Source organism: Delphinus delphis, chromosome 15 (genome assembly GCF_949987515.2).
Source record: "Delphinus delphis chromosome 15, mDelDel1.2, whole genome shotgun sequence".
Taxonomy (NCBI): domain Eukaryota; kingdom Metazoa; phylum Chordata; class Mammalia; order Artiodactyla; family Delphinidae; genus Delphinus; species Delphinus delphis.
In genome coordinates this window covers 15,247,651-15,271,950 of record NC_082697.1, presented here as the reverse complement: position 1 = coordinate 15,271,950, position 24,300 = coordinate 15,247,651, and the positions used below count along the sequence as shown (strand labels likewise).

Genomic DNA, 24,300 nt, shown 5'->3' with positions numbered 1-24,300 from the left:
CAAGGATCGGGGAGGGGGTCATGACAGGGATGTATTTAAGCCCCAGATTAGAATTGGTTGTTAACTTTCTTGCTAGTATAGGTGGGGCAGCCAGACCCACTTCTGCTCCTGGCTCCCAGGCTGTTCCACCTGTCGTGCCCAACCAGCGGTCAGTGGGAAGCTACCACCTGTTCTATTGAAGCAGGAACTAGGAGGGGCCCAGTGAAGTATCCGTCCACAGTGGACTGGACCAGCTTCTTTCAAAAATGACCCTATACCACAGATTGGGGCTGCAAACTAAGATTGAGGGAGGGGTCTTGGTGCTTGGTTTGGGGCCACTGCCGTGACCTTGTTCTGTTAGGCCCCTACTGTTTCCATAGAGGCTGGGCCCCAAAGAACTCGGTGAGCCTTCGTGGTGGAGCGCAGGTGGAGTGGATTCGTTGAGAAAGGTGCTCAGGATACGTTCCACGAAAAGGTCTTGGCAGTAGAAGAACCAGGGTCAAGAAAGGCCTTTGTGGTCTACAATTCTCACACGGAGCCTTCGGCCCCAAACCACCAAGCCGGTTCGAGAAGGCTGGGACTAGATCCGGACTGTCTTGAGAGAAAGCCTCCTCTCAGGGGGGTAGGTACGCAAGTTTTGAAACAGGGCATCCTGCTCGCAATTTTCCCGTTTGCGTGTGAAACGTGCAGAGAGCCCACGCTCGCCTTTAATCCTTGTGTAAAGGGAATCCTAACTCCACGGAGAAGGGAAACGGGCGCAGGAGAACAATGACTAATGGGGATTAGAACCCAGGTCTCCTACCGTGGTATCCCCGCCCTCTCCGCGCCGCTGGCGCCGGCTCGGAGCTCCCCCCACGTACCCGCAGCCCTACCCGGGGCCAGGTGAGGGCTCTCCCCGCCTCCCATCGCGGGGGCAGAGATGCCCCCCACCTGGGGCTTCCAGAAGGCTGAGGGGTCCCAGGTGCGGGGCGGGGTCCGAGCGCGCCCGCGATTGGCGCGCGGGGCGGCGGGGGAGGTAAAGGCCAGGGGCAGAAGGGGGTGGGAAGAATCCGGCCGCCCCGCGCGCCCCCGCTGCCGGGGTGAGCGCACGTGGGCGCCGAGCGCGGGGCCGCGCGCCCACCATGAACTCCAGCGGCCCGGGTTACCCGCTCGCCTCGCTCTACGCGGGCGACCTGCACCCCGACGTGACTGAGGCCATGCTCTACGAGAAGTTCTCGCCCGCTGGCCCCATCCTGTCCATCCGTGTGTGCCGCGACGTGGCCACCCGCCGCTCGCTGGGCTACGCCTACATCAACTTCCAGCAGCCGGCCGACGGTGAGCCCCTGGGGGAGGGGGGCGGACCGACCCACCTACAGACAGGCAGACAGGCAGACAGGCAGACAGCATCCCAGCCACCCGCGCGCGCTTTCATCTCTGGCTAATCCTGCAAAATCTTCCATTTTGCAGCCAGGGAAACTGAGGTCCAGAGATACAAGGCCTTGGAAGGGGCTCCGAAAGGCCCCGGGGACAGGAACTAGCAGTTAGTGTGCTCCTACTGTGTTTTACTGGTGCTCCGTTTTCCGGAAGAGCTGTTAAGACAGTGAAAACAGCCAAGGGCTTTGGGGTCAGCCAGACCTGGGATTAGAAAGCCGGCAGCTGTGCGGTTTTGAGCAAATGAATCATTCTGAGCTTCAGTTGCCTGTCTGCAAAAGGGGGGAGGTACCTGCTTTGTAGAGTGATTGGGAGGATGAGCAATTGAAAGCACCCGGTGAGGAAGATGCCCGAGAAGACACGGGTGATGAGCGGGGCAGCCGGGAGAGCTCAGCCTCGGGCTGTGGCCTTTCCCGGCAGCCGGACCCGAGGTCTGCACCAGGCGCCTCCACCTTCGGGAACCGAGAAAAGCTGCCTGCGCTCCAGGCTCCACGACCCGTTTCTCGGAGCTGATAGGTTTAGATCAGAGCTTGTCAGCTAGGTGTTGAGTGGAGAGGAGAGAGATTAGAGCGCAGGGTTTTGTTGGAGCTCTGCCACTAGGGTGCGAGCTTGAGCAAGATTTCAGGCTTGGCATCTCTTCATCTGTAAAGTGGGGCTAAGCCTTATTACCCAGTAGCGTGGAAGGAATGGAGGGCTTTTTCTATGAAGTAGCACCTGTATCACGTGGTACATTGTAAGCCCTCGGTAAGTGCTAACCCAAGAAAAATCATAATAACTATAGCGTTCAGGTGTAAGACTCCAGAAGTATAACCAAAAAAACCTGCCCCAGCCAAGTCCAAAAGCGGGTGCCTTTACTCTGAGTCTCCTGGGAGGATGGGGAGGTTCCCTGATCTGGGAGTTTGCTGTGATGGTTCTGCTGGTTTCCCAGCAGGTGGTAGAGCTGGATTCCCCTCTGCTCTGTTTTACCCACCCACTGCCTCTTGCCATCTTCCTCCAAGCCCTGTGCAACCTGACCTTTTTGCCAGACTTCATAGATGGAGAAACTGAGCTCCAGACAGCAGAAGGATTTTACTCCTGGATGTTTATGGCAGGACTAGGTGGAAAACCCAGACTTCTTGAAACTTGCCCACTGAGTATTCCACAGTTCCCCTCCAAACCCTCTGAAACCAGAGGTGTCCCTGAAGCAGGGGACAGCATACCACCTGACAGAAGGATGGGCATAGGCTGTTGTTTTTAGACATACTACTGTTTACCAGACACCTATTTTGTGCCAGGCACAAAGTACAAGGCGCCTTGCACACCTTATTTAATTTTCAGTCTGTCTGACAACCTGGAGGCAGGTGGTATTCTCTCCCTTTGTTAGATGTAGAAAGGTGGGTAATATTGTCATCATCCCCTCTTTACAGGTGTAGAAGTGGGCTCAGAGAGGTGATGTTCACTGCCCCGAAAGCCATACTTCTTGGGATCAAATCTCAACTCTGCTGCTCAGCACCTCTGAGCTTCAGTTTCCTCAAACTGCTGCCACCCTTGTCATAGGGACCCTCCTGATCTTTCCCCTTTCTGAGCCTCAGTTTGCCCTTCTGTAAAATGGGGATAGGAATTCCTGCTCACGTCATTATGGTGAAGAGCTGAAGGAGATCCTACCTGGAAGGTGGGAGGAGCACCACACACATGAATTCTTTCTGTTTATCCCTCCTGAGGCTTCAAGCTCTTATCCCAAGTGAGACCCAGACAGTGGCTCTTTTCTTTTTTTCTTTTTTGGCTCAGTTCCCAACTACGCTCCTTGGGGCTCAGGGAAAGAAAATCCCCTTCACTAGCTCCTTTCTCTCCTCTTGTCCAGCGGAGCGGGCACTGGACACAATGAACTTTGAGGTGATCAAAGGCCAGCCCATCCGCATCATGTGGTCCCAACGAGACCCAGGACTTCGCAAGTCGGGTGTCGGCAACATCTTCATCAAGAACCTGGAAGACTCCATTGACAACAAGGCCTTGTACGACACCTTCTCCACCTTTGGGAACATCCTCTCTTGCAAGGTGGGTGTGCCTCTTGGGGGGGGTCTGTGTTAGACACCTGTGTGGTGGTAGAGGGATACCAAGCAGCACCTCATCGGTGAAGAGCCAGGTTCAGCAAGCACCTGAATGGTAGTTGTTCTCAGCTGTAGCGGTCACCTACGTATCAGCTGGCTCTTGCTGTGTAACCACCTCCTAACTTCGTGGCTGTCAACAACTGTGATTTATTCCGCGCGTAATTCAGCCATTGGCGGTTGGGGCTGAGTTCAGCCGAGCAGTTCTTCTGCTCTTGGCTGGGTTCCTTTGTTTGCCCACTGAGAGCTGGATGGCTCTGCTTCTAGGGAGTGGGTGGTTGTCAGCTGGACCGTCTCGGCTTTCCTCCCTGTGGGCTTTCATCCTCCAGCAGGCTAGCCCAGGCTGTTCTCATGGCAGTAGCAGGGTCCCAGGAGACAGAGTGGAAGCTCGCCTGGCCTCTTGAGACCTAGGTTCAGAACTAGCGCACTGTCATTTTGTTGCGTTCTACTGACCAAAGTAAGTCATGAGGACAGCCCGAATTCAGAATGAGAGGGCAGTAGAAATTATAGGACAAAGCAAGTAGATACAGGAAGGCCATGATGGCAATGGACCAGACCTTGTCTGTAACATTTCTCTTATAATAGAATGGAAGTTTCCTAGGAGTAGGGATCTTGTTCTTATTCACCACTGTATCCAAGTACCTGAGATGTGAAAACATAGTAGGTGCTCAATAAATATTTGTTGAGCTAATGGCTGTATCATCATTTGGGAAGGGCTGTGATCATTTCTCTGACTTTGTAGTTGAGGGTCAGGGGCCATGCAGCAGATCCGTCTGTCCTGACAGGGCTTAACCCTGGGTGTTTTGCCCGCTAGATTTTATAAGGGTGGCTGGTCAGTTACCCTGCAGCCTTTGGCATGTCCAGCCTTCTGGGGAGGCAGCAGGGGGGATGGGGAGTGATGGCATCCTCTGTGTTAGAACTCTTCCTTGACTCCTACTATGTGCCAGGCACAGTCCTGCAGTTCTCAAGTGAGGCCTCACCACCTCCCTGTGAGTGAGGGGATATCCCTGTGACTCAGAGGGGCAAACAGACTGGAGGAGGTGCAGCAGCTGCGAAGGGCATGCCATGATAGACAGAAAGGGCTGTTTCCTGTCTCTGAGGATCAATGGAAAAGAGAGAGAGTCTTAATTGTGTGCTAGGTTCTTACAGTGATAACAGCAGATTTATCCAGAACTTTCTAGGTGCTAGATTTTCTGCATACACAACCTCACAGAATTTCCCAAAATGGCCTCTTAAGATGCAAACAGGAGGATCCCGGAGTCACCCTGGAGGGCGGAGAGGCTCAGAGTTGGGGTTACTTGTTCACAGTTATATATTATAGGGGTGGGAGGTCAGTGGCCAAGGCAGGATCTGAACCAATGGGTTTGCTGGCTTAGCTGAAGCTAACTTAACAGGGAAGAGTATGTCTGTTCCCATTATCCAGGCCTTGAGGCTTCCTCTGGGCCACTGAGGATTGGACAGAAAGTTCTGTGAGACTCGGGCAAGTCTTTGCAGGCCTAATGAAGCCCTGTTATGGGCCTGGTTAGGTACAAGGCGTTCAGTGTGGTCCGTTCCCCTGGTGTTTGCTTTTAGGTTTTATGAGGATGGCTGGTCGCTTACCCTATAGCCTCTGGCGTGTCCACCCTTCTGGGGAGATGGCAGGGGTAGGGCGAGAGGTTGGGAGTGATGCCTCCCTCTGTGTTGGAACTATTCCTTGCATGCTACCAAGTGCTCTCAGGCTGGTTGGAGATGGTGAGACTTTTAGGAACAGCTGAACATTGGGCTCTGAGGGGAATGCATGGGGATCCGGGGAGTCAAAGACCCAGAAAGGAGAGTGCCCTGGGGCTGAGGAAAGGTTTCTGAGGCACTGTGGAACTCCACTAGGCTTGGGGTCACGCCACTCAAGTTCAGAGGTCAGCCCAGCCTACCGAGCAGAGAGTCAGCATGACATAGTCAGCCAGACCTTGGACTTTGGGGCCAAGTGTCCTGGGTTCAAATCCTGCCTCTTCCACTTCCTGGCAGTGTGGCCTTGGGCTGGTTGTTTAACCTCTCCATGCCTCAGTTTCCTCTATAAAAGGGGGCAGTGGTAGAACCTACCTCTTAGGGTGGCTGTGAATGTATATTAACTCACATAATCTTCACAATATAGATAGCCCTCGAAAGAGTAGCGAGCATCTCATTAGTCATCTACAGGAATCAAATAGTTATTTCTGCTGGCTGGCCGACCTCGGACAAGTCATTTATTCCCATTTTCCCCAGTCGGGCAGCTGGGGCTCAGAGGTTAAGAACTGCCTGGAAGGGTTCTGATGACAAATATAACAGTATGTGATGCCCTTAGCAGGTGCTTGGCACAGAGTGGAACCCAGTCAATGTGATTAAATCTGAATGACAGGCCTGGGCTTGAGTTGAAAGCAGAGGGACCCTGCTTGGGGCTGGAGGGGTGCGTGTTGGGTGTGGACTTGGAAGCAGGACTCGTGAAGGGCCAACTGGAGAGCCTCAAATGCCACGTTGGTATAGTTCTGTGGATTGTAGGAGCTACTGGAGATTATTTCCCAGAGGCACATGATCACAGTTACATTTTGGAAAAAGCGTCCCAGCGGTCGGCCCAGAAGCTGGGTTGGGAGGCTGGGGTGGTGGTCGAGGCAGAAAATGTCACTTAGTTGAGCCGGGGCGGTGGCTGCAGGGATGAGTGGAGCCGTGGACCCCATGAGATGGTCATTAGGGGTCTTAGTGCAAGTTCAGCCAGAGGGACAGGAACTCTGTGAACTGAAGATCTTTCCCATTCGCGAGGTCTGTCCTAACTTGAGTCGGGAGCCCTACAGAATGGGGGTAGTATGTTTGTGGGTCTTTTCAAAATTCGAAACAAGTTTGCTGTTGAAATAATAGATTAATTGGTAAAGTTTAAACAACCTGGAAAGGAATAAAGTAAAAAAGCTTTCGTCGCTTTCAACTCTAGTTCCCGGAAATAATTATTAACAGTTTTGTGTGTGTCTGTTTTAAAAATTTCCCTGCCAAGATATGGAAGCAACCTAAGTGTCCATCAATGGGTGAATAGATGAAGACAATGTGGTTTATATATACAGTGGAATACTACTCAGCCATAAAAAGAATGAAATTTTGCCATTTGCAGCAACGTGGATGGACTTGGAGGGCATTATGCTAAGTGAAATAAGTCAGACAGAGAAAGACAAACACTATATGATATCACTTATATGTGGAATCTAAAAATTACAGCAGACGAGTGAATATAATAAAAAAAGAAGCAGACTCACGAATACAGAGGACAGATACAGAGAACAGGGGGACGAGGGGCAATATAGGGGACGGGGAGTGGGAGGTACAAACTATTGGGTTTAAGATAGGCTCCAGGGCTTCTCTGGTGGCGCAGTGGTTGAGAGTCCGCCTGCCGATGCAGGGGACACGGGTTCGTGCCCCGGTCCGGGAAGATCCCACATGCCATGGAGTGGCTAGGCCCGGGAGCCGTGGCCGCTGAGCCTGTGCGTCTGGAGCCTGTGCTCTGCAGCGGGAGAGGCCACAACAGTGAGAAACCTGCGTACCGCAAAAAAAAAAAAAAAAAGATAGGCTCCAGGATGTATTGCACAACACAGGGAATCGAGCCAATATTTTGTAATCACTGTAAATGGAAAGTAACCTTTTAAAAATGGTATATAAATGAAAAATAATAATAACCATCCCACACTTTCTCTCTTCCTGCTTTCCTTCCTTCTTTCTTTCCCCTCTCTTCCTCACTTTCTCAATCTCTCTCTATTTCTTTGTCTCTCTCGCTCTCACTTTCCAAAAGTTTCCCCTAAATATGTATTTCTTGTGTTAGCGGAAACACAATTGAATGTTACCAAAAAATGCCAAACGGTTTCTCAAAAGCATAGATGCCCACTTTAACCCAAATGGGCTTGATTTTTTCCCCCCACTTAACAGTATACCTCACAGGTAACCCTGCCAGCCGTGAAATCTACCACATTCTCTTCAGCTATGCGCATACAGCAGACCAAGATGAATATACTGTAATTTACTGAACCAGTCTCCTCTGGATGGATCTCGGGTTGTTTCTAACTTGCAGTTAGAAACAAAGATGCAGAAAGGGGGGAAGGTGGCTGGAATCTAATCCTTTTATCCATTGCTTTAGGAAGATCGTTAAAAGCTGGTCTGTGGTATAGATGAGATCTGCGTTCAGTTTGAGGACTCTATCCCTCCTTACTGTGTGATCTTAAGCAAGTAGATTGACCCCTTTGAGCTTTCGTTTCCCATCTCTAAAATAGGGCTGTTGTGCGAGATAGGATTGTCTTCGCAGGCACAGAGCAAGCACTCAGATATTAGTCGTTATTGCCGTTGCCATTCTTGTTCTCTGTTGGATGCTCTTCATGTCCTGTTTCCCTGTGGCCCAGGTGGTGTGTGATGATCATGGCTCCCGAGGCTTTGGCTTTGTGCATTTTGAGACCCACGAGGCTGCACAGAACGCCATCAGCACCATGAACGGGATGCTGCTGAATGACCGCAAAGTGTGAGTGGTGGGATGTGGGTGGCGCCACGGCTAAAGGAGCAGAATCATGGTACCACCAACTTAGGACCCGCCCACCGTCTAATGGGCGCCTGGCACTGAGCAGCTGCTGGTACTCTTCCTGGCGGTATGACCTCGGACGTGTTGCTCCATCTCCCAGGGACTCCCTTTCCTCAAGTACAACATGGGGCTGCTGGTATGCGTTAGAGGAGCTCTGAGTAGCAAGTGGGGCGATGCTTTAGAAATTCTAGCAGGAACAGCTAATGGCCACATCATCAGTGGACAGAGTGATTTTTGTCTGTTTTCCAACCTTCTCAGCATGGCTGTGAATTTTATTAAACCTTTTGTTTCCTGAGATCTGGGGACAGGAAGGAAGGTTGGCATATGCTTAGCCTGCCATTTTCATGCCTTTAAGTTTGGCATCATCCCCACTTCACAGATGGGAAAGTTGAGGTGCAGATGCTGGAGAGAATCTGCTCTGGCTGTTGCCTCCCCCAGTTCTGGTTCTGCCCGTCAGATGGCCCAGCCCCATGCCCGAGACTGAGCAGTGGAGGAAGCCTTGGGGTGGGAGATGCACCCAGAGTCATTTTGTCCAGAGTTTCTCAGGGTAGCCTCCTGTCAGTGAACCAGAACTTTGACGGGCTTTTCCCAGTTCTCTAGAAGTGTGTTTCTATCTTTGTCAGCTTTCAGTTTGCCTGTTTTCCTTTGTCACTCAGTTTCCTTCAATTTTTGGTGTCAGCTATCACTCGTTTGTGCTAAATGTCTTATATCAGGGGTCCCCAACCCCCGGGCCGCAGACCGGTAGTGGTCTGCGGCCTGTTAGGAACCAGGCTGCACAGCAGGAGGTGAGTGGTGGGTGAGTGAGGGAAGCTTCATCTGCCGCTCCCCATCGATAGCATTACCGCCTGAACCATCCCCCCATTGCTCGCATTACCGCCCAAATCATCCCCACCCCTGTCCGTGGAAAAATTGTCTTCCACAAAACCGGTCCCTGGTGCCAAAAAAGTTGGGGACCGCTGTTTTATAGGTACCATCAAATTTTCTTATGCTTGCTTTGTTTTTCTTAATCTAGGATGATTTCCTAGATGTGTTTATGTGGACTTGGAAATTACAATTTTTAAAATTCATAATGTATTTAAATGATTTCAGTGCCCCCCTCCCCCACCCCAGCAATACTGGCATAAACCACATCTGGTTCTCTCACAGCCACTGCACCCAGTATATGTTAAATGAATAAGCAAATCCCTGTGATGTGAGTTTGATCCCCAGTTTTACAGGAATGAACACTGAGGCTCAGAGAGGTTAAGTAACTTGCCCAGGGTCACACAGCTTGGTAACTGCAGAGCGAGGATTCAAGCCCTTGTCTGTGTGACTCCCAGATTTGTGCTCTTATCTCCTGAGCACTCAGCTGCCTCATTTGCAGTAGGAGATCCTGTGCATTTACCCCAAGAATGAAGTCATCTTAACCTTACACTGGAACATAGAAGCTTGGATGTTGGAAGTGGTCAGTCCTTGGATGTATGCCATCTAAGGAGCATTGCCCTGCCCAGTCCCTTGATGAGGGGTACAGAGATCCTGGAGGCCAGCGGCAATTGACTCAAGCGACCCAGGCTTACTGGGTGGGCCGGGGCAGGGGTGGGGGTGGCCGACGGCAGCCATAGGCAGCTGCCTACCCTGTTGGCGTGTCCACAGCTTCGTTGGCCACTTCAAGCCCCGACGGGAGCGGGATGCAGAGCTGGGAGCTCGGGCCATGGAGTTCACCAATATCTACGTGAAGAACCTCCACGTGGACGTGAATGAGCAGTGCCTGCAGGACCTCTTCTCCCAGTTTGGTGGGCGTGTTCCCCAAGGGAGTTGGGGATCACTTCTCTTCTACTCCCAGCTTGGGTGCCCCCTGGGGCTTCCTGAAGACTTGGGAGAAGGGAGGGGACATCTCAGGGCTTGCCCGACTCCCCTTTGAGACAGGTTGCCCTTCCTAGGGAAGATACTGAGTGTCAAGGTGATGAGGGATGACGGCGGCCACTCCCGCGGCTTTGGCTTTGTCAACTTTGAGACGCATGAGGAAGCCCAGAAGGTAGGAACCTCCCTATGGCCCTGTTTCTTGGAGGAGGTGCGGAGCCAGGACTAGGAAGAAGGGAGATCAGGAGCAGAGGGCTCCAGCTGCCTGTGGAGGAAATAGTCCCTCCCCAGCATGGGTCCACACAAGCCAGGGCCCTTCCTGCCTGGGGTGAAGGCAGAGGCCTTCAGCCTCCTCCGGTTGCTTCCATAGCCTGAGGCTGGCTGGCTTTTCATAGAATCTTGCAGCCTGGGAGCTACTAGGGGCCTTTGAGACAGCCATTACCCTCTTGTTGAATTGATCGTGGGATTGAGGCCAGGGAGGGGAAGTGCCGTGTTATTTCTTGCTTCCAAGACTTTGAACATATTGTTTTCTCAAAACACTTCCCCTCCGCTACTCTTTAGACCAATGCTGTCCAATAGAAATGTAACATGAGCCACATGTGCCGTTCAAAATTGTGCAGTAGCCACATTAAAAAGGGTTAAAAAAAACCCTGCAACTTTAATAATATATTTTATTTAACTTATTCAAATCATCACTTCAATGTGATATAATGTTGATATAATTGATTGTGATGTAATATTTACATTGATAAAAATTGAGATTTTTACAGTCCCTTTTTTGTACTACGTCTTTGAAATCTGGTACCTCTAGTCCATGTCAGTTCAGACTAGCCATTTTTCAAGTATTCAGTAGCTGCGTGCAACAAGTGGTTGCCATGTTGGACAGCATAGCTGTAGATAATTGATGGGTCTCAGCTTATACTTTTCCCTCCTTCAGGAAGCCACCTCTTCCTGTCCTCAGTGCTTCTGACAAGGTGCCCCTCCTGTCTGTCTCCATCATTAGCTCAGATCTCCACGGATAGAACTGAGGGCAGGGGCTGGGTCTCATGTCACCATTAAATCTCTAGCATTTCACTGCTGGTAGGTACCAGATACATATCTACTGAGCAAGGGAATGGTACAAGGTCACCGCGTGAGTAACAAAGCAGGGATAATGTCCGATCTTGCCTCCCACCATGAAGCTCTTTCCGTAGCTCCTGCCCCATTAAGATCACTGGTCATGGGAGAGCTCAGCTCCTAGTGGATTCTGGATGGAGACCTGGATCCTGGGGCCACCTCGATAGCAGCCACTTCTCACTGAGCACTTACCACAGGCAAGGTGCTACCTGATTTTGCAGACACTGTCCTGTCTCCTCCCACCAGTGTGGGCTCTACTGTGGTTATCAGGTTCCGCCAAGTTGTAGCTAGGAGGAGAGAGCACTGGGATTAGAACCAACTCTTTCTGGCCCTGAAGTTTTGTTCTTAAGTAAAGGACACCTTTGAAAGGTAACTTCTTGTGTCTCCTTGGACATGTCCCACCCTCTCTGTAGACTTTGGTTGCCCCAACTATAAAATGACAAGTTGGAGTAGAGCAGTGAAGCTGGCAGGGGAAACCGTAGACTCCAAGGTCTTGGAGACTTTGGTAATGACCTGTTTTTTGCATTTTTTTTTACGATTTATTTTTTATTTATTTATTTATTTTATGCTGTGTCGGGTCTTAGTTGTGGCACACAGGATCTTCGTTGAGGCATGTGGGATCTTTCGTTGCAGCACGTAGGCCCTTTGTTGTGGTGCACGGGGTCTAGAGTGTGTGGGCTCTGTAGTTTGTGGCACGCGGGCTCTAGTTGAGGCGTGCAGGCTCAGTAGTTGTGGCGCACGGGCTTAGTTGCCCCACGGGCATGTGGTGTCTTAATTCCCTGACCAGGGATCTAGCCCACGTTCCCTGCATTGTAGGGGGGATTCTTTACCACTGGACCACCAGGGAAGTTCCCTGCCAATGACCTTTAAGACTGCTACGGATCAGGCAGTTCTTGGGCCCCCAGAGTGTTTTTACATATATTTACATATGTTTGCATGCCTAGGTAGGGAAGCAAGTCATTATGTGAAAATATTTACTCATGAACTGACCACTTAAAAAGTCAGTTCCCTTTCAAATATTTCTCCTCCCTAACACCAATGTCTAATCCAAACCTTTGAGTCAGTACTCACGTGGGTCTCATTTTTGCAGATAAGTCAATGCCGATTCAGTTCATTATTAGTGGATTGCAGAGAGACATTGCATGTCTGTTTTTTTTTTTTTTTATGTGACACCAGGTTGGGTCACCACCCCTGAACAAATTTAGTAAAAATTTCTCTCTCCCTCCCTTTTTTCTTTTATAATTTATCTTTATTTTTATAGTGGAGTATAGCTGATTTACAGTGTTATGTTTCTTGCTGGTGTATAGCAACTTGATTCACTTACACAGAGACATCTATATCTACATATTCTTTTTCAGATTCTTACCAGTCTTATACATTCTTTTCCGGTGATTACAGTGTGTTGAGTCAAGTTCTATGTGCTATACAGTAGGTCCTTATGGATTAAGACATTGCATGTCTTGCAGAAGATGTAGGAATTCATGCAATCAAAGCCACTGACGGTTTGGGGTGTGGCAGGCTTAGGCCAGTTAACTGAAGAAAAGAAAAATCAAGGGTTAAGAAGCAAATGTTTCTAAAGTCCTCATAGCAAAAAACGGTTCTCTGTGCTGTGAAACCCAACATGAAGGATCTTGATTACGCCATCACGCCCTTTGGAAAGAATTATGCTTGTTGCTTTGTTCTCATCGTCAGTGTGTAGTTACAGTTAGAACCTAAATGTTAAATCATGGGAAACTTTGCAAATTTCAATTTCACTTTTTCAAGTAGAGCCCAAATCAATTTTTAAAAATTCTATAGTTTACTCTGAAATTCTGTCCCATGTTTTTAAAAAACGGATTCACTTTAAATGGCCTGGATTCTGGTACTAATTATTCTCAGCTAACAAGGCCAGCCTGGCTTGCAGGTGGCCCTGTCTGGGCCCAGAAGATGGGACTGGAGGACAGGGCTAAGGCCAAGGCCTCATGGGGGTGGTTACCAAGCCCTCTGGCTGCCTCTTCTCTGCACAGGCTGTGATGGACATGAACGGGAGGGAGGTGAGTGGACGGCTGCTCTACGTAGGCCGGGCCCAGAAGCGGGTGGAGCGGCAGAATGAGCTGAAACGCAGGTTCGAGCAGATGAAGCAGGACCGGCTGACCCGTTACCAGGTGAGGGACAGTCTTCCTGTGGGGCAGCTGCTTCGATGTGAAAGTGTCTGTGTGTGGGCAACCCTGAACGCGACTCCCTCCTCCAGCAATCCCGCTTCTGGGAACTTGGCTTTAGAGATGCGGGGAGTGGCGAGGGGCTGCACCTTCCAGGTGATGGACTCGCTGAGTGATGGGTGAGGTGCAGGGGTGCTGCATGAGACTGAGAACTGGAGGCTTGGTGGGCGGGGCTTCCAGTGCCCCCTTGGCCCATGTAAGCCCCTCCCCCCCACCCCAAGTCATTCTGGGGCTTGGAGGGGAAGGGGCACATCTAGCAGGTATCCTTTCCTTCTAGGGCGTGAACCTGTATGTGAAGAACTTGGATGACTCCATCGATGATGAGAAACTGAGGAAAGAGTTCTCTCCCTATGGAGTGATCACCAGTGCCAAGGTGAGGGCCGGGGGCACCCACAGGGGATCGGTAGCCTTCCCCTCCCATCCTCACTGCCCACGCACACCCCCATCCCCGCCCCGGGACTTCCAGGGATTTGGTGCTGCGCTGCTCCTTCTGGAGTTTGGGAGCTGGGTCTGACCCCACTGGAGTTTGTCGTCCATCTGCAGCCTTGTCTGGGCTGGAGGGGAAGAGGGTAGAAATACAGTCCCAGTCACACAGCTGGACTTGCTGGGGCTCGCTGTAACCGAGGTTCATTCAACAAGCATTTATTGAGTGCCTACTGTATGCCAGAGTACAGAAATTTGTGTCTCAGAATTTCCATTGACTTCTGTTGTCTGGCCTTGGCTGGCGACATAACCCCTTTCCGGGCCTCAGTTTCCCCATTTGGAAAATGAGAGGCTTGGGCTGCATCATTCTTCACTCATTCTTCCCCACGTATTGAACAGCTACCGTGTGCCCTCCTAGCACCAGAGATGTGGTGTTGGCTCTGTGACCTTGAGCAGATGTCTTCCGAGCCTCACCTATAAGATGAGGGTGGGCGGTGGGCTCCCCGGATGGTTCTGAACCCTGGCTTCTCATTAAAATACCGTGGAGAGCTCTTAAATAGACACCCGAGTCAGAGAAACTGAATGTAGAGCTCTGGGCATCTTAATTTTAAAAGCTCCCCACGTAATTTTAAGAAGACCTAGTGTTCGTTCGTTCCATACTTGAGCACCTGCTGTTTTGCCAGGCCCTGTGGGAAGCACACAGGAATAAGTCAGACGTAGTCCTTGCCCTTGAGTAACTTATAGTCTAGTGGGGAAGTCGGATGCATCACTAACTCAAATCTACTGTAGGGTGGGGTGGGGTTGGGGTAAGTGGAGGAGGCAGAGCTGCGGGAGCTCAGCAGAACAGGAAGGAGGGCTTCCTATAAGAAGTGGCAGTGGCAGCAGCGTTTGACTTGACTGTGAGGAGGTAGGGAGCTGCGGGTGGGAATGAAGGACTTTCCAAAGAGGTCAGTGTGGGTGACGGGGCTGAGGACCTGCACGTGTGGTGTGATGGTTGGGCTCTTAGGACGTGGTCTAGAAGTTCTTTTGCCTGTTGAATTCAATTTAAAATGTCCTTCAGGGAGCCTGGTATTTGGGGAGGAGGTTCTAATAATTTTTGAGTTAAGGACGTTTTCCCCAAAAAAGTGACAGAGAGCTGTGGGACATGTGAATTAAGCATCAGGAAATCTGATTAAATTTATCAATCAGTAAATTGATAAATCTGATTTATAAAAAGCTCTGGGCCCTCTTTCCTGGCAAATGCATACTTGGTGTAGTATTATGGTTGGAAGCTGGGATTTTAAAGTTAATCAGGAGTAGGTCTAAATCCCAGTCCTACCATTAACTACCTGTAGAGCCTGAAGGAAGTGACATTGCCATTTGGACCCTTTTTACCCATCTGTAAAATGGGAGCAACATGATCTACTTCTAGAGGTGTCCTGAGAACTAAAAGGCCTGCAAGTGGAGCACCTGCCCACGATAAGTAGTGAAATAATGATCTAGTTGTTCACATACCTTGCATATAATTTCAGGAGATTCGCTGACCTCCTTGAGGACCCCTTGAATGAAGGGAATTGTACAAAATCTGGATTGCTTAAGAGTTGACGTGCAGTGGGGTGGACCATCTTGTTATAAAATGGGAATTTTACATAAGTTTATATGTACTTATAAAATTTAATATATTTTCTATTTTATAAAATAGTGATTGAAAATGAGATAATAGTGTTATAAGCACTTTGTAGAGATTAAGTTCATAGTAAGCTCTGCATGAGTATTTTTTATTATTTTATTTATTTTCTATTTATTTAGGCTGCATTGGGTCTTAGTTGCGGCACGGGAGATCTTCACTGAGGCATGCAGGCTTCTTTCTAGTTGCGGCATGCGGCTTTTTCTCTCTCTAGTTGTGGTGTGTGGGCTCCAGGGTGCGTGGACTCTGTAGGTTGTGGCACATGGGCTCTCTTGTTGAGGCGCGGGCTCTCTAGTTGAGGCGCGTGGGCTCAGTAGTTGTGGCATGTGGGCTTAGTTGCTCTGAGGCATGTGGCATCTTAGTTCCCTGATAGGGCTTGAACCTGTGTCCCCTGCATTGTAAGGTGGATTCTTTACCACTGGACCACCAGGGAAGTCCTTGCATAAGTATTAGTTGTACTAATTTTATCTTCTTTAAAACTACCTAACAGAAGTTCTTATTAATTTGCTAAGACAGTATTTTTGTGCCAAGAAAATTTGGCTGTCTCATAAAGCCTATGGACCCCTTATCCTATGGAGGATATGTTTAAATGCATAAAAGAAAACTCATAAGATTACAAAAAACAATTGGATTGAAATATATTTGTTAAAATATGTTCTGCTTTATTAAGGCAGCAAACTATAAGATCTAGGGGAATTCCCTGGCAGTCCAGTGGTTAGGACTCCGTGCTCTCACTGCCGAGGGCCTGGGTTCAATTACTGGTCAGGGAAGTAGGATCCCACAAGCCACGTGGTATGGCTGAAAAAGGTAAAAAAAAAAAAACTATAAGATCTAGTGAAGTAGTAATGAGCCTAAAAGATTTTGAGATCAGCAATAATTAATGTGATATGAAAATATTCTTCTTGACAAAGTCACAAGCACAGCTAATGCTACTGTATTTTTTCTTTGCCTATATTCAAAATAGAAGGAAATGCTAATGTAAAAATAAAGATGCCATTTTCCCCCCATCTGAGTTCACAGACCCCCAGAATTCTATCCATTGACCTCCCTGAGGGGATCTGTGAACGCTCAGGTCGAGGCCCCTGTATGAGTAGCAAAGTGCAGCTGAAAATCATTGATGTTAGAGCATGGGCTCTAATAGAGCAGGTTTAAAATGTTCTCAGCTCAAGTCCTCATGGAGTCAGGCCAGTGTCTCAACCCTAAAAAAAGATCAAGAATCGTATATGCGATATGGATGGGATCCTTGAAGAGAAAAATGTTAGAAAGTCCAGTGAAATCCAAATGAAATCTGCAGTTCAGTTAATAGCATTGTAGATAATAATAGTATTGTACCAATCAGTCGATATTGTAGTTCTGTCCCACTGTTAACATGGTACATTTGTCAAGCTAGGTGAAAGATATACAGCAACTCTGTACTATTTTTGCAACTTTTCTATAAATCTAAAGTCATTCCACAATAGAAAGGTTATTTTAATAAAAAATTTTTTTTAAAAAAGGCTAAGAACCTCTTCCCCAGACTCCTAAAGAACGTGGCTCTGTGCCTTGCCGAGGCAGTGGAGGTCTACCAGCACCATACATTAGGTTTGAGTTGTGGCTAATGTATGACCCACTGCCTAGGTGAGTCACTTTTTTTTTTTTCTCCATAATAGTAAGGAATTTTGTTTCTATCGCAAAGAAAATTAACACAATAAAGCACCAAAAATACAAATTCAAATTATTTTCCTATTCCATACAAATCTCTTTCATGGAGTCTCTAGGAAATATAACTCTTAAGAGCTTCTTACTTTGTCCATAATTCACAAATGAACTAAAGAACTGTATGGATGGTTTAATAAAACCCGAGGAGTAGTTGAAATGCAGATTTTTCATTATAGTGACCCCTACAGAAAGGTTTAAGATTGTAGCCTGGCCGAAGAACCCTGCCCCTAGATATTAACCTGTCCCAAACTACCATCCCACTTCCTTTTAGCCGCACAGGCGAAGGCAGATACAGTAACGATTTAAGCTGGCTTTCCATCACCGCTTAGGAAAATCTTTTCAGAAGGAAAATTTAGAGATCAAAATTAACTCTGAAATGCAGCTGTTCTCCCTAATTCTGGGGAATGGTCTAGTAAACGATGAGCAGCCCTCATTAGCAAGTGGACCGGTCTTGGACAAGTCACTCTGAGCCTCACTTCCATCACCTGTAAAGTGGGAGTGGCCATGCCTCCGTGCTCAGGTGGCTGCACCTGTCGAGTAAGAAGGCGTGTCACATCTTCTTTATCCATTCATCCGATGATGGCATCTGGCATACTGTGGGCCTCAGTAAATGTGTGGGTGAGAGAGGACCCCCCCTTAATCGCAGTTTCTCCTGGGTACCCTCAGTACTGGGCTGGGCCCCCCAGGGGGTGGGGAGCGTGGCCCCCGGAGTCTTCCTTCTCCACCCCCAGCAGCCCTTGTCTTGTCTTGCTTTTAGGTGATGACAGAGGGTGGCCACAGCAAAGGGTTTGGCTTTGTGTGTTTTTCCTCTCCAGAAGAGGCGACGAAGGCCGTGACAGAGATGAACGGGCGCATCGTGGGGACCAAGCCACTGTACGTGGCACTGGCCCAGCGCAAGGAGGAGCGGAAGGCCATCCTGACCAACCAGTACATGCAGCGCCTCTCCACCATGCGGGCCCTGGGCAGCCCCCTCCTGGGCTCCTTCCAGCAGCCTGCCAGCTACTTCCTGCCCGCTACGCCCCAGGTGACCTCTTGTCCGCATCCCTTCCCTGACAGCCAGGTGGGGCAGGAAGATCAGAGCTTCACAGGCAGACAGAGATTCCCAACATGCTTCAGCTGGAAACTCACTCGGCAGGCGGCCGTTGTCACCCCATCTCTAACAGGGGTAATTTTGTCCCTGTCAAGCAGTGCTTCCCGATCCGGGAGAGAATCGTGAATGTTATGCTGAAAGATTCTCTGCAGTCAAGTACATTGGGGAAATATTGCATTAAGCCAAAGAAGCCTGGATTTCTTTACTATGTACCTTCTTCTATCCTGATATGCCAGTAGGCACCATGACTTTCCCAAACTGGCAGAGTACGTAGCATTCCCCCAGCTTAGATGATCATTTTTGTGGGACGCCTGCTAACATCTCTCCTGTATGCTAATGTTCTAAGGGGCCTGGTTTGGGGAAGGAGCTTGTGTGACCTGGAGGGAGTAGAAAGATGTCTGTAGAAAGATGAATGGCTCCGAAGATGGGAACATTCCTCCCCCTTAGCAGTTCCTCAGGCTGGCACAAGTAACAGTGGGATTGTCGCCCTTTTATCCAGGTCACTGGGCTAGCAGTACCGATCATCAGGGGCAAGGATTGAGCCTGCGATCTTGCCCTGAAGGGGTCAGGGCTAATGGACCTCCTGACGTGGGAAGCAGGAGACTTAACCCCAGCTTTGTGGGTCTATAATGACCAGTCCCCTGTAGGGGACAGTGGAATTCCCATAGTGGTGTCCCTGAGGGAATGCAGTTTCTCACCTCCCCTGCTGCCAGCCCCCCTCACTCTAGGTCTTTCTGTCCCACACAGCCTCCAGCCCAGGCCCCATACTATGGCTCTGGCCCACCTGTCCAGCCTGCCTCCAGGTGGACGGCCCAGCTACCCAGACCCTCGTGTGAGTGACCCAGCCCCTGCCCTCCACATGGGTCCCGTGGGGCAGCGCGTAACACGGTGGGTTAAGGACACGAGCTTGGGGGTCAAGCCTGGCTCTGCCACTTCCCAGGGTGTTAATTTGGGTGGGTCACGTCACCTCTCTGAGCCTCGGTTTCCTTTTGTGAACGTGGGCCTGAGTGAGATGTGTGTAAATCACCAAGGACAGGGCCGAGCCCGTAAGACACACACGCAGCTGTGTACCTTCGGTGAGCTCCAAAGGCTCTCCTGATGTGTGACGGTGAAAATTCCTGCAAAGCTGAGAAACTAATACTCCTTTGGCACTACTGTTGATGAATGGTCCTCCTCTAAGAGTGACGTTCACCCTGACCTGAAGCTGCCCTGGGGGACCAAGCTGTGTGGTCCTGGTACCTGTGCTTCTTGGGGTCCTGGGTAGACAGAAGTTGGCTTTGTAATTGCAGATTTCCAACGCCCTCCCCTGGAGTTCTGGGTCTGCCAGTGAATTCACTCCTCTTATCTGCTGCAGAATGTTCTGGTTCCCCTTCCCATCCCCTTCCTCACCCCAGAACTGTCAGGGTGCAGCGTGCCCGCCTGATTGTCCCCCTCCACCTAAACTTTCTCCATATTCTCTATGCCGCAAGCCGCCTACCCGCCTGCGGCCTCGGTTGTCCAGCCAGCAGCCGTGTCTCGGCGCCCCTCGTTCCCCATCGGCAGTGCCAGGCAGATCTCCACCCACGTGCCGCGCCTGGTGCCCCACGCCCAGGGAGTGGGTGAGTGTGGGCAGGGCTGGGAGGAATGGAACAGAGGGCGGGTGCGGTGGTGGGTAGGGGCCTGCTGCTGGCAGGGAGTCAGAACCGGCTTCCACGGTGACCCTGCCGCTGGCCCCCTTGGAGGGCAGTGCCGGCATCTGAGGCCGTGCAGTGGGCTCCAGGGTCAGGGTCCTACCGACCCAGTTCCGGGGCTGACTCACTCTGTGGTCATGCTACCTACTGTACCTGGTATCCTCTTGTCTAAAATCTGGGTGAGGGACTTCCCTGGCGGTCCAGTGGTTAAGACTCTGAGCTTCCACTGCAAGGGGCGTGAGTTCGATCCCTGGTCGAGGAACTAAGATCCCACATGCCGCGCAGCACGGCCAAAAAATAAAGCCAGGCGAAAGCAGTATTCCCGTCGTGTTATGTGGGTGAAAGTGATCGTACGTGCAGGGGCGCAGCACCAGATCTGAACCTAAGTACTGCGGCAGCTGTGAACAGGGGAGCAGGTTTGGGCTCTAAGGCAAGCATCCGTTCCTTCATTTGGCAGGTGTTTGCACGCCTGTGTGCTGACCCTTTACTCGGTGCTGGGGATTCTACGTGAGTGCTGCTTTTGAGGTGTCATGCCTTTGGGTTGCTGTCGGCCTTACCATCCCTGCTTATCTCTTACAGCCAACATCGGTACCCAGACCACAGGACCCGGCATGGCAGGATGCTCTTCACCAAGGGGGCCTCTCCTGACACACAGGTGTTCCTTGGCAACACACAACACCCACCGGGTAAGGCTGGCCCAGCTGCCCACTGAGTTTGGGCTCTGGGGGTGCTTGGCTCAGAACCCTGTCTAAGGTGCTGGCCCTGTCTGGGCCTTGGTTTTCTTTCTATCCTTGGCTTGTAAAGTTTCCTTTATGAACATGTACCATCAGAAGAGATATCCCCACCCACCACCCACTAACAGAGGGGAAAAAAGATCAGGATCACATTTTGTTTGTTCATCACAATTTGCTTCGCCTGGGTTATTACCAAAATTAACTTGGGTTTCCTTAGTATTTACTTAGTAAGCAGCGAGGATGTGATCACTCTGCAGAATAGAACTGAAAATATCTTCTGTAATTAAGAGCTGTGTATTTATCTCCCTGCCCCCTAAAAAACTCTCCGAGTCAGCATTTTCAGATCCTGTCTAGAATTTCTGTGGGTATACTTCAAACTATTTCTTGCAAAATGAACAAGAGGAGGCTTTAGAGAGCAAAATGGTTTTAAAGTTACCAAGATGCGAAAGGGTCAGAAATCACGCTGGGGATGCGGCCATAAAGCTACCTGAGTAGAAAGTGCTTTCTTTAGCACCAGGTGGCCAGTAACGTGTGGCTTTCACTTGACAACACGCATAGGGTTCCTAGCACCACGGAACACGTCTGCACTAGGACGTCACTTTGTCGTCTAGTCCACCGTGCCCTTGTTAGGGATTCTGTCCCGCCCGATTGTCCATAGCTTGCCCCCTGCTCCCCCTCTTCTAGAGCCTTCCTGGAGGCCTGTGCTCACCCGACAAGGGTAAGTGTTTTGAGGCCTTGCCCATCCATGTGGTTAAGGGATGTGTCCCCGGCACCATGTGCAGGTCCAGGAGCCTGCTGTGCGTGTCCCCGGACAGGAGCCCCTGACTGCATCCATGCTGGCCGCAGCGCCGCTGCACGAGCAGAAGCAGATGATCGGTGAGTGGCTGGTTCCTCGACCCTGGAGCAGGAAGGGGGCGCCACCAGCCGGCTTACCTGGTGGGAAGTGCCTTGAGTGGAGGTCAGACGTGGGGACGAGGTCCCCAGCCTCATGCTGACCCACCTGCCGGGAGGACTTGCCCAAAGGGCCTTTACTTCCCAGGACCCTGTTCATCTTGTCTTAAGACCCTGGTCAGACCAGATGGTCCCGAGATCTCTTCCAGCTCTGCTGTTGTGTGGCTTCGACTCAGGCTGGGAGAGACCCCAGACGTGGGGAGATGAGGGGCCAGGAGGGGGAGCAGAAGGGTAGGGTCTTGGGTTTCTGCCAGGAAATGGCCTCTAAGGTGGGTGCTGTGGTACCTCACACCTCTCGTGATGGGAAGAGGCTGTCACCGAGTTTCATCGGTCTCCCAGTGCCCACGGCAGGGAGGGAGAACATAAACGTGTCCTGGGAAACAGACATTGTTCCCCCTGGTCCCTGATCTCCCGTGCAGTCCATCTCCACCCCGGCCTCTGTGGCGGGCCCTGCTTAAGGAGGCCGCTACCTGCTGAATGAGTGAGCGAGCTTGCTGTGGGTCCCAGGCTCTTTCCTTCACCTAGACCTCCAGACTCTTCTCGGAAGGCCCCCAATGCCACCACGCCATTGTTTGCTCGGCTCGCTTGGGGTTTTGCCACTTTACTACCCACCCCCAGAGAAAAATTCTAAATGGGCTTCATGGCGGTAGAAGGCTCTGTAAGCAGTGCCCTGGGAACATCTTCACTCCCCTTGTGGGAGAAGCCCTCCCCCACCACTGGAGGCACCCAGCACCTCCAGCCCCGGCTGCACCCTCCACACGTTGCCCAGATGGGCTGACCACCAACACTAGGCCCCGTCACTCGAAGTGCCCAGTGGTGGAAGGTAAGTTTATCTTGTGTGCTTGGCTCCCGTCCCTCCAAGAAGTCAAGTTCAGCATTATCGCATCCCGTCTAGAATTTCAATGTGATCCTTCAAGTGATTTCTTGCCAAATGAACAAGAGTAGTCTTTTTTTTTTTTTTTTTGCGGTACTTGGGCCTCTCACTGTTGTGGCCTCTCCCGTTGTGGAGCACAGGCTCCGAAAGTGCAGGCCCAGGGGCCATGGCTCACGGGCCCAGCCGCTCCACGCCATGTGGGATCTTCCCGGACCGGGGCACGAACCCACGTCCCCTGCATCGGCAGGCGGACTCTCAACCACTGCGCCACCAGGGAAGCCCCAAGAGTAGTCTTTAAAACAGCAACCAACCTTGTGTCAGAGCCTATGCGGTGTACTTTACATGTACCGTCAAATTTGATTCTTCACACTAGCCTCCAAGGCGGGGTTGGCTATGCTCACTTGGGGAAGAGGCCCCCGAGAGTGTTCAGTGACACACCTGGAGGGAGCAGTTCTGGGACAAAAACCCGGATGCCCCCTCTGCTGCGTTCCACAATACGACCCCCGCCCTGGGATGCCCGGGCCGTCCGCCAGGTGTGTGCATAAGCCTCAGAGGCTCTTCCGTACAGGTGAGCGTCTCTACCCCCTCATCTACAATGTCCACACCCAGCTGGCTGGCAAGATCACGGGCATGCTGCTGGAGATCGACAACTCGGAGCTGCTGCTCCTGCTGGAGTCCCCAGAGTCCCTCAGCGCCAAGGTGGGCTGGAGCCTGCGAGGAGCGGGGAGGCCTGGGGGCAGAGGAGGGTTACGGATCAAGGCCTCTCCTAGGCGAGCTGGTAGGCTGCTGCTTAGACAGGTGAAGTGTATCTTCTTGCTGAAATCAGCTAACACCTGCAGAATGTGGAGGTGGCAGAGGGCCTTAGTGAAGGGCCGGCTACTTCAGCCCCTGCGGCCTCCCTGCAGCTCCCCAGGCAAGACTGTGCGACAGGGCGCTGTGTTCTGACCCAGCCCAAGGGTTAGGGTTCCCCCAGCCGTCTGGCAGTGTAGAAGGTGGCCGTGGGTTTCTGCCATGGGAGCCAGCGAGCACAGTCAGAGGGGGCGGCGGGGCTGGGCGCGGGCCTTCTCGCGTCCGGTGGGCCAAGGCGGGGAGGCAGGGCTCTCCCAGGACCCTGCTGGGGCAGCTGCACCAACCCCTCCCCCGTGTGTCCCACAGGTCGAAGAGGCTCTGGCGGTGTTGCAGGACCACCAGGCCACGGAGCAGACCTGAGTGCACGTGCGCCGGGACCAGGTGGGTGGTGGTCAGGGGAAGGGTGCCGAAGCAGCTGAGCCCAGAAGCTGTACAGAGCTGGGAAGGGACAGTCACAGACTCCCAGAGAACGCTGTGGTGTCGCTGGCTTATCTCGGAGGCACCAAGGGGTTCAGGGGAAGCTGTGACGATCAAAGGCAAGGAGGACAGACTGCGTGATGGGAATTGGCGTGGACTCCAGTGCCGAGTGGGCCGGCCGGCCGCCCGCCCCGGCGGCCTTGCTCAGAATAGGCTGGCCTTCCCCCGGGCACCGCCTGGCCCCACGCAACCTGCCGGAACGCCTGGCTTGGGCTCGTCTGTGTCCTTGCTTGAAGACTGGGTGTCTGCCATGCTTTAGAAACATTTATTTTTTTCATCCCCAGAAAATGGACTCCTTACTCCCTTGGCTGACAAGAGAACCGCGTTTCCTGCTCTTGGCTCTAAGGCCCTGTGAACCGTAACTTCCCAACTGGGCTGTATCTGCACTTGAGCTTTTTGTGGAATGAAGGCTGGTCACCCAGCCAGCCTCTTACCTGTTGCTTTGTGCATTAAAAGTGCTGCAAACCCCGTCTTGTCTCCCAGGAGGCCTTCTTGTGGCAGAGGGCGGTGGGCAGAGCAAAGGGTAGCCTTGACTGGGCTGGGGCTTTGGCTGTAAGAAACAGGAACAGAAACCCAAAGGCGCGCTGCGCTAACGCACACAGAGGGCGTGTAAACCGTGCACCAGACAGAGCAGAGCTGCCAGGAGCTGAGCAGGACGTCCTGTAAGGGCCCCAGAGGAGCAGCCGC

General features: G+C 51.4%; 1 protein-coding gene across 2 annotated transcripts; it reads left to right on the top strand.

Annotated features, from left to right (window-relative positions):
- Positions 1–1,100: 1,100 nt before the first annotated feature.
- On the top strand, positions 1,101–24,097 carry PABPC1L (poly(A) binding protein cytoplasmic 1 like). Of its 2 annotated transcripts, XM_060032704.1 has the most exons (15): positions 1,101–1,293; positions 3,230–3,423; positions 7,856–7,971; positions 9,661–9,800; positions 9,948–10,042; positions 12,990–13,127; positions 13,459–13,554; positions 17,726–17,992; positions 18,806–18,890; positions 19,528–19,656; positions 20,308–20,414; positions 21,245–21,338; positions 22,856–22,986; positions 23,443–23,517; positions 23,898–24,097. In XM_060032704.1, the coding sequence occupies exons 1-14, from the start codon at positions 1,101–1,103 to the stop codon at positions 23,494–23,496; spliced, it is 1,839 nt and encodes a 612-aa protein (XP_059888687.1). In that variant the 3' UTR covers positions 23,497–23,517; positions 23,898–24,097. The 2 variants fall into 2 exon arrangements, with proteins under 2 accessions (XP_059888687.1, XP_059888688.1); XM_060032705.1 differs by lacking the exons at positions 18,806–18,890; positions 19,528–19,656; positions 20,308–20,414; ... (2 more) ...; positions 23,443–23,517; positions 23,898–24,097 and having other exon boundaries at positions 17,784–17,889.
- Positions 24,098–24,300: the final 203 nt, after the last annotated feature.

Bases quoted from the DNA above. Each gene is read 5' to 3' on its own strand.
- PABPC1L (XM_060032704.1), top strand. From the start codon at position 1,101: ATGAACTCCAGCGGCCCGGGTTACCCGCTCGCCTCGCTCTACGCGGGC. The intron at 10,043-12,989 runs GTAGGAACCTCC...TTCTCTGCACAG, and splicing joins CGCATGAGGAAGCCCAGAAG to GCTGTGATGGACATGAACGG. The intron at 21,339-22,855 runs GTGAGTGGCTGG...TCTTCCGTACAG, and splicing joins CGAGCAGAAGCAGATGATCG to GTGAGCGTCTCTACCCCCTC.